Source organism: Brassica oleracea, chromosome C1 (genome assembly GCF_000695525.1).
Source record: "Brassica oleracea var. oleracea cultivar TO1000 chromosome C1, BOL, whole genome shotgun sequence".
Lineage (NCBI taxonomy): Eukaryota > Viridiplantae > Streptophyta > Magnoliopsida > Brassicales > Brassicaceae > Brassica > Brassica oleracea.
The window spans coordinates 25,822,023-25,832,044 of NC_027748.1; the positions used below are offsets into that span (position 1 = coordinate 25,822,023).

Sequence of the window (10,022 nt, forward strand, 5' to 3'; positions counted from 1 at the left end):
TAGCCGATTCCTCGTCTGATTAAACGTGAAGCGGAATGGGACTGCGGCGAAATGATCCAATTCGGTTGTGTTCCACGCTTGCCCGTGTAATGAGCGTAGAGTCCGTTGAATTAATAACTCGTCCGCTTAATAACTAAAACCGCGTAGCCCCAAGTTCTGTAATTCCTCAATGAAAACCATTTTTCCTAAGCCCAACTAAATTATTAACTCATTTTCTGTACAACCCAAATAAATTATTAATCACCAATGACATAAAACACCAATGATGTGTATTGGATGTGAACTAAAAAAAGTACGTTATATTTTGTGATATAATTGGTATGTATTTATGAATCTATAAGTTTTAGTATCAATGATATCTCTTTCATAAACATGTATTACACAAAAAAAATTGTATCATATGTATAAAATATAGTATTATACATATAAAAGTACAAAAAATTTCTCCCCGCGTAATCTCCGATTTTTCCACTTTTTCGCTAGGCCCATATGTGCCGCACGCGTAACATCTAGCGAGTTTCCGAGCAAGGAAATCAACACATGGTTGTCCATTAGAGTCATTTAACAGTATGAACATTCTTATGCAGCATGATCTATGCAACTAACATCGTAGAATCTATAATGAACTAACAACCTAACAACAATTAGAACTAGCCGATCCTAATTAATCATTTAACAATATACAAGAACATGAGAAAATATCGGGGTTTGAAACACCTCACATGAGTAGATCTGAAGGTAGATCTGGAGAGCAAGAGAACAAGAGATCGAGATCGAACAACCATAACACCACGCCACCACCACCACTCGCCGTCGCTGGCGAGAGGCGAGAGAGGGAGAGAGGGAGAGAGAGACACCGGCGAGAGAGAGAGAGAGAGAGAGAGAGAGAGATTGCGAGGATATAGAGAAGAGTAGGACAGCGACGGAGGAATCACTTATCTCAATCGTATTTTCATTGATAATGGTAAAATTGCTGGCGCCGCCGTTGTCTTCTTGTCGAGATTCAAATATGTCATATCCCGCTACGGAGGAATCACTTGTCTCAATAGTGAAATATTAAATTTGAAGTTTACTATTCATACCCTTCAAATAATATTTATTTTTCATTTTTTAAATGATATTTCGATCAAAAATTTAACCATTTCGTAATTATTATCTCTAATTAATGCATTTTTAAAATATTTTTAAAAAAAAAATCGGTGGAACCATAGTATATATATATGAGTTATAAATATTATGTTTAAATTTTTTAATGCATATGTAATAATTATCTATATAAAAGTTTAATGACTATAATTAATTTATATTAAAGTTGAAAATTAAAATTAAAATTACATAAAATTTTGAATACAAATTTGAGGTATTGTTCGAGTAAACTACAATTAAACATTCCTTTTGAAGATCTTCTATCCTCAAAATGAAGTCGGTCGTTGGAAATGTCCTTATGAAGATAAGATAAAGAGTTATAAGAAAATAATGATCACTAGTACAAAATTTATTTCGTAATAAAGAATTGATTTATTTGTGATGGATGGTGAAAATACCATATGCGTGATTCTTTCGAATGGACATGACACGAGGTATAATAAAAGTTATTTGATGCCAAAAAAATAACGACAACAACCTTGATTTGTATATTCTTCCATCGATTATCCATGTGGTAGTTCCTCACCTTTTTCCTCTCATCCTTTCAATTTTCTTTGTACCATTTGACCCTCGAACCTTTGGACCCTCAGAAACTTTAAACAAGGATTCGCAACGGAAAACAAACTAAAACTAAGAAACGTTATTGTTCGGTAGATTCAATATTGTATAATCAACGAATTCCATAAAATAAAGTTTAAGTTATAGTGATTTTAGATAACAGTAGCTCAAGATTATCAAATAAAAATCTCAATCTCCATTGACTACTGCAAAACTAAACACCCATTGGATTCTTTTTTGTAAACACCAAAGAATCAAACATGAAGAAGCCTCCAGAGACATTGGTTATAGTATATAAAACCAAAAGTGAATAATGGTTAGAAAACCAGAAACCGAATGAATCAGTCTTTGCGACTATGCAAAGAATCCTCTAAATCAAGATCAATCCCAACACATTTCCGAATTGATGCGTTCGCGTGGCACGAATGATACGAAGATGAAGAGCAAGACGTCATCTTCCACTTCTTCTCAAGTTCCTTAAACCTCTCAACATCAAACTTACGACTCTTGAGCAACTTCCTCTGCCTAGAAAGAAACAACCTCTTCATGAAATCTTGATAAGTTGGGTCCCTCGAAGTCATCAAGAAATAACCGTAACCAACAATAATCCCAGTCGCTGTAGTGAAAAACGTAATCGGTTCCATCACATCCCATGAAAACTCCCAGAAAGTGAGCCTGAAGAAGAGTCCGATCTGAACCACTGAGTAGCCAAGACCACACCACAGAATCTTCCTCACTTGCTTATGTGCCAACACATCAATCTCTTCCTTCATTCTCCTAAGCTTATCGAACTCGAATTTAGCTGGATCATCCTCTGGATTTAAACCTAAAGGCACTGCCTTTCTAATCAACTCCACCAGCTATAACAAAACCCACAAGACAAAGATCAATTTCAGACAAACATTAGTTTTTTTTCCAAGACAAACATGAGATTGCAGACCTTATCTGGATGAAGATAGACTTTATCACGGAAAATTAAAATCACACCAGCATCATCGAGTATACGAGCGAACGCGTGAGCTTCGTCGAGAGATCTAGCGATACCAAAACCTTGAGATGCCTCAATGAGTTTAGTGTAAGAGACAGTTTCATCATTCCCCATACAACCGAGCTTCTTCTTCATCTCATCAACATTCACTAACCTCATCAGCTTCTTCGCTTCCGTTACAGTTATCTCCTCCGCGTTTTCCTTCTCCGTTGGTTCGACTGTGAGACATCTGTAACCACCGAGCCATGAACTTATCGGAGAACCTTTACTCACGGCCGTACGCCTCAAAACACCCACCGCCGACCACATCTCTGAGGATGGACCCACGAATTAGATGAAAACAGATATGGGATTCTTGTGGGCTCGAAGAACTAAAAGCTAGGGAAAAGAAAGACGCGTGAGATTCGATTCTGACGCAGTGTTTAATGCGCGCTCCACCAAGAACGTGGAGGGGTCAAAAATAGTAATGCATTTATGAAAAAAAAAGAAGAAGAAGCAAGCTCTGTGTTACTTTCCGGAATTAGAAAAGTTTGGTCGACATTGTTGACTAGCCGTGGCTTTTCGATTTCCCTAAATCCATTTGTAAGGAGGAGACGTTCGAGGAGGCATTATTTAGGGCTGGCCGGCCTAAAATCCAAGAAAAGGAAATGATTCGGTTCGGTTATATATTAACCGAATAAATTTGCTCGGTCGACCTTGGTTTGTCCTCTTGTGTTTTGTCGTACATAGAGAAGTCAGCAATGCAAACTTTCTTAAATTGTATTTATAGGTAAAGTAAATAAGTAAAATTTCTCAAATTGTATTTATGTGTTGTGTCTTCTTGTGTTGCTAAAAAAATTGGTAAAGTAAATAGAAAAAAGTGTAAAAATTAAGTCTTTAAAAGTGCATCGTTTCGGAAGAAGATGAATAGGCAACAAAATCATGAAACTATTCGAAGATGCCTCTTCAGTCTCCACAAGCATTGATTACAAAGAGGTAAATCTGCTCGTAGCTAATGTAGTTCCCGACATAAACAAATGTGGGGTGAGCAAGACAATAATGAAGTTGATAGGGTTGGAACAAAACTGCACTCTTGTCTAGGTTTTAATTTGGAGTAGCTTTCGTTCTTGCCACACAAAGAAAGGAGACTAATCTCACATTCTCTTAAACGAAAAATAAAATTATACTATGTTCTTGCTAGTTTTAAACCATGTTTGGAACTACGCTAAGCGCTAGTCGGACGGTAACTTCGGACCTAACGAGTTACCGAAAAATCGGGGAGTACTCGGAGATTACGCGTGGCCTAGTTTTAAATATAATTTAATATATTTATAATATATTTAGCTAATTTTAAATATGATGACACATATTCTTAGACATAATTATATTATTTTGTATATATAATTTCAAAAACTTCTTTTTGATTCGTCGAACATCTAAATTATGGTGTGTTTGGTACGAAAAAATTCCTAAATAAAGTAATTATGTGTTTGTTTTGGGTTTGATAGCTAATTGTAATTATTTAGTAATGAATAATTACACAAAATCTGTCAATAATGAGTAAAAACTAATCAACTGTGTTTCAACTTTATATGGACCGAAAAAAAAACTTAGGCGGTCAACGCGGGAATTAGGCGGTGGGCCAACGCGGGTCAACGCCTAGCTACACTGATTTGGGCATATTCACCGCGGTCAACTTCTGAACAACGCCTAGGCGGCCATGTTTTGAACAGAGGTTTTAAGATACTCTCTTCTATTTTAATACTTTTCACAATAACGGTGAAACTCTAAGATACCCCTTTCTAACTTGCCAATGATATCGCTCAAATTATCGTAAAACAACTTTCTCTCTCAAATTAGATGCTCAGTTGTAATACTTAGAGTTCAAATCCACAATGAGCTTGAGCACAAAATAGACTTTAGATATTAAGATTAAACTACGTAAATAATAATAAAAAGTAAATAATAAAGCAAGAAAACAAATTAGTTGTGAGAATATAAGATAAAATAGTTAAACTTAAGGTTTCATGCAATCAGAATTATGGTGTACAGATGTTAAGGGTGTATGCAAAACTGTAATGCAACTCGAATGCAATATTAAGTTTTTTAGCTCTCACTGTGTGTCTAATTAGCTGGATAAGTCTTTGTTCCAGCTCTCGCATGCGAACAAGGAGTGAGCGTCGATAGATACAACAAAGTGTCAATCGATGTTTCCTTAGTCAAGCATTAATGAGAAAATCGACATGTTCACTAGATGTCTAGACCAGCTCTCGCATGTATCTAATAACCTAGCTCAGCAAAATTATTATCATGTATGAACCTACTTTCACAATTGTCAATATCCTAAGTTTATGGTTCTAGTTAGCTACTCTATAACATAGGCATAGCTCAATTCTATATATGATCTAAAAAATTCACCCTAGCAGTTCTGTGTTTCAGTAATTCATCAAAACCCCAATAAACCCTAAATCTAAAAGGTAACTATTCAGACATAATTTTTTTAAGCAAAAAGATAAACTGAATGAATTGTATAAAAAGATAGAAAAAGAGATAATGGAGTTCCAATACAAATATTTGAAGGAGTCTTTGATCTTCTCTAAAAGCTACTAAAATCCTTAATTATTATGGTGTATGAAAGAGGTAAATATATGTGTGTTTAGACTAGACAATGGCGAAACACATATATAGTAGGTAATAAGTCGACCAAGGGCAATCATGTAATATGTGGTTACTTCTGGACTCAAGTCAGTCTCGGTCAAGTCGGGCCCGTCTCTTCGTGATGGTGTCAAGCAACACCAAGAGTGCAGTGTCAATCGACACTCCTTATTCTTGGCTGTGATTCTGATTTTTTGAACAACTATGAGTTTCCTCATCCTTAAGCTTTAAAATGCTCCATGATCTCACCATTGCTCCAAAAATACTTGGATCTGAAAAGACTCTAAAACAAAATCAAAACACATATAGAAGACTCCAAATAGATCATATACCATGGTCTAAATGTGGTAAAATCTATGGTATATCAACTCCCCCACACTTATTCTTTTGCTTGTCGTCAAACAAAACATAGAATAGTTTTGTGAAGGAGGTTTGAAAACAACAAGTACTCACACAATTTTTAAACCATTGCCTTCACCTCTGCAATATTGCAAGCCACATCAGTATGGTGCCAACTTTAGGGGGCACTTCCATGTATTAGACCTTAGCAACGAAACCATTTATCCCTCAGCACAGCTCATACCGCTGGACATGCCGCTCTACTGACCACATTTTTGCAAATAAATGTGTAGGCTAAATCTTGGGAGTATCGATCAAAAGACACATGAACTTTTACCCCAACAAGTATCTGAACACACGAGTGGTTTTCTCTGATTCTTTCCCTCTCTCTTCTCACTTTTTTTTTAATTCTGATGAACATGACGCTACTAGACTCCGTCATATTCATCTTCTTATAATTTTTTTTTATTTTGGTATAGTGTAGGCGAATAGTGGGGTCATATGAAATTTTTGTACCATTCGCTTCCAACAATATGTGATCATTCCCTGGAATTAGAATAGTGGGGTCATAGGAAATTTTTCTACCCCTCTGCATCTCAGGAAATCATCTCAATCTTTTCTTTCTAGATGTTGAAGAAAGGTTAGAGGGAAACCAGAAACACACATAATTTTACCTTCCAGACTTGAAGGAGGAATCCGATCCAGTGTATACCAAGCCCCAAAACAAGCTATTGTTGTTGATTAAGGTTGAAGTCAACTTTGGTTTCTTAAGACTTTCTGAGCGAGCATAGGTATTATTGGCAGATGATCCACTTTGGTGTTTCCATTCAATACACCCTCCAGTCAATAACCTCAAATAATAGTGCTAGGGAGTGATTAGATAATAAGTAAAAATTGAAAAAGTTCATCATCTCTTTCTCGACTATAAAATTCAATACAACATAAAACTAACACTAAAAAGCACTCAAAACTAAAAATCTATTATCAGTAATACCTCCCCTAGACTTAAACAAGATTGTCCCTAGTGTTATAAAGTCTAAGATTGGTGAGATAATATATCATAAGTACAAATGTAACAAGGAAGAAACGATATGCAAGCTTGTTGATTATGAGTGTCGATCGACACAATGTAGTGGTGGTCGATACTCGTGATGCTCTATAGATCGATATTGATTAAGTATCGATCGATTATATTGTAGACTTGTCTTACTCGGATCTTTTATTTTACTTTAAGTAAATATGAAATCTGTAATAAATGAAAATAAAAAGAATTTAAAATTTATTAATGGGCTGCCACCCATGAAGCGCTTGTTATAGTGTTTAGCTTGATTTTTTGGACTTTTTGAGCTAGTCTGGAGGCAATTGAGTACTTGTTGGGAAACAAGTATCAACATCTTTCTTGCTCATCTCGAATTCGGAACCAACAATGCTTTTGGTGGCTTCAACTCCTCTAAATGGTCTCATGTGCATAATCCACTTTCAGCGTAAGCTCCTCCATACTTTTGCTTAACGATGCAATACTATTGCTGAGAGAGAAATTTATTGCACCGATCTTTCTATAAAACTTATCAAACATCCTATCATTTGCTTTAGAAATGTAAGCAATCAAGTCTTCAACGTGATTTGTGCTATTTGTTGCAGGTTCTGGCGGATAAGAAGTTGTATGTTGAACTCCATGCATCTGAAAACATCCCTCATAATGTTGTAAATTAACTCCTATAACGACCTTCAAAACTATTAGCCATCTCAAGTATTGTTTCAGTATCCTCCTTAGAAACATTGATGATCCTTTCATCCTAGCTTTTGCATTGCCTTCTTCATCTCTGTAAACTTCATACTCATCTGGTGACACTACACGGATCTTTCTTATAGGTGGGTTGGCAGCTTCAACAAAGAAACCCTCTCGGAATTATGGACTCGCAGGGGTGTTGACCGATGCTGCTGGTTGGGCATCGATTGATACCTCGCCCTCATCTTCACGCTCTACGCCAGAATCAAAATAACATACTGCCAAAATCCTAGATTATCTCCTATCTCAATATAGGGCGTATATCCCTTGGCGACTCTAACTAGATCATTGAAAAAATTCTTGTCTATGAGTATCAAGCACATCTGATTTGTCTGCATGTTACAAACAGCTCATACGATAGCCATGAAGGTTCTCCCAAGTAGAAGAGACGAATTCCAGTCTATCTGAATATCCATAACATGAATGTCCACTAGAACTAGGGCATCGCCGATTTGTATCTGGAGGTTTATGACAATTCCTCTTAAATTCACCTTAGAGCAATCTACATAAGTGAATCAATTGTCGAAAGGTTCTATCTCCAGACTTAGCTGATCTGCCATCACTCTAGGCATGATACAGACTAAAAACCTGTATCAGAGAGTGCATTAGGGTAGCTTTGTCCTCCAATCATGCAGGAAACCAGAAACTTCCCAGGATCACTTCTTCTTCCGTACAACCCTTTCCTTTATCTTCTTTCTAATCTGATGGAACATACACTCAATGTCCTCTTATGTCTCTTTTCTCTCTCTGAAAAACATCCAGAGTCTGTAGGTGTAGTAGGCATAATCGAGTGGGAGATCTACAGGGATTCTTAGAATCCTTTTGGTAAAACTATCCATCTTCTTCTAATTAGCCTCTCTCCTAGACGTTTGGGAACCTTGTTCTTCTTTCTCTTCTCCATAGGAAACTCTCCCTCAATAGCCTTCTCACTGATCATAGGCTCTGATGCATCTTCAGGTTGTTGATTGGCGTCCACTGTTGGCTATGTTATCTGACATGGTTATCGAGCTGCATTCAAACATTTTGTATTGATTCTTGGTAATTGCACTCGATATGTCATAGGCGGGTGTCGATCGTTGTTCAGATGCTGATGTCGATCGATACTTTCCGTTTTAACATGGTATGGTGTAGGAGAAAACGAATCTCGATCGGCAAATTATGAGTGTCGTTCAATTCTCACTGTTTCACAAAATTCTACTGATTCTCCAAGGGTTGTCAATCGGTGCTCAGCCATATGGGTCGAGTGACACCAGTGCGAGCTGCCGAAAGATATATAACTTTCGACTTGAAAGTCCCCTTCTTAGAGCTTCTCTTGATTCACCACTTGCCAGAAATCATCTTCTATGATGATATTCACGGTGCTTTTTTCAACCTCTCATTTTCCTTTGATCAGTGATTCTTGTTTCTTCACGGCTTCAGTAGTATGAACCACTTGAGTCTCTAACTTCTTCACATGTGTGCTGAAAGCTTCAAATTTCTCATTCAGGTTGGTGTAGAAAGCATATATCCTCCCATTGAAATCCACTGTAAGCTTCTGCTAACCCTCAAGAACCTGATCAGGCATTGCTTCTCTTTTGCTTGAGTTATTGGTGCATGATTCTGGTAAGACGATGCTCCATAGTTCCTATTATTGATGTTATTGAAGGGTTTTTAGTACTGCGAGCTTTGGTTGTTGCTGAAGTTACTCCTCTAGCCAGCACCATTGAATTTCATGTATCCACTCTTATTTCCAAACCTATGACTCTGAAAACCAGTACCACTGATGTAGTTCACATCCTCCTCTTCACCCTTTTCACTGTCGACATCTATGTTTCAGTAATTCATCAAAACAATAATAAACGGTAAATCTAACAAGGTAACTACTCAGACATAATTAAACAAAACATAAAAGATAAACTGAATGAATTGCATAAAAAGATAGAATAAGATATAATGTAGTTCCAGTAAAAATCTCTGAAGGAGTCTTTGATCTTCTCTCCAAAAGCTACTAAAAACCCTAATTATTATGGTGTATGAAAGAGGTAAATAAGATGTGTATTTAGCCTAGACAATGGCTAAACACATATATAGTAGGTAATATGTCGGCCAGAGGTAATCTTGTAATATGTGGTGACTTCTTTGCTCAAGTCGGTCTCGGTCAAGTTTGGCCCGTCTCCTCGTGATGGTGTCGAGCGACACGATAAGTATATTGTCGATCAACACTCCTTCCAATTCTCGGCTCTGACTTTGATTTCTTGAACAACTTCGAGTCTCCTCATTCTTAAGCTCTAAAATGCTCCACAATCTCCACATTCCTCCAAAACATACGTGGACTTGAAAAGACCTTAAAACAGACTCCAAATACATATAATAGACTCTAATAGATCATATACTTACTATAGTCTAAATGTGGTAAAATCCATGGTATATCAACCAATCAAAATCTTTATCTCTCGACTCTTTCTTCTTTTTCTCTCTCTCTCTCCTCGTCGTTATTCTTCCAAAAGTTCAGCTTGCTTTCCTCGCTTGGATGCTGAAGCTGAATTGAGCAAGTGATTCCTAATCCTCCCCAACCCAGCTCAAATCAAC

General features: G+C 36.8%; 1 protein-coding gene across 1 annotated transcript; it reads right to left on the minus strand.

Annotated features, from left to right (window-relative positions):
* Positions 1-1,877: 1,877 nt before the first annotated feature.
* LOC106324369 (calcium uniporter protein 5, mitochondrial) lies at positions 1,878-3,309 on the minus strand. Its single transcript, XM_013762350.1, has 2 exons — positions 2,645-3,309; positions 1,878-2,564 (listed from the first exon to the last, which is right to left on the minus strand). The coding sequence occupies exons 1-2, from the start codon at positions 2,999-3,001 to the stop codon at positions 2,046-2,048; spliced, it is 876 nt and encodes a 291-aa protein (XP_013617804.1). The 5' UTR covers positions 3,002-3,309; the 3' UTR covers positions 1,878-2,045.
* Positions 3,310-10,022: the final 6,713 nt, after the last annotated feature.

Excerpts from the sequence above, each read along its gene's own strand:
- LOC106324369 (XM_013762350.1), bottom strand. The coding sequence starts at position 3,001 with ATGTGGTCGGCGGTGGGTGTTTTGAGGCGTACGGCCGTGAGTAAAGGT. Across the intron at positions 2,565-2,644 it reads TCTATCTTCATCCAGATAAG|CTGGTGGAGTTGATTAGAAA; the intron begins GTCTGCAATCTC and ends GTTTTGTTATAG.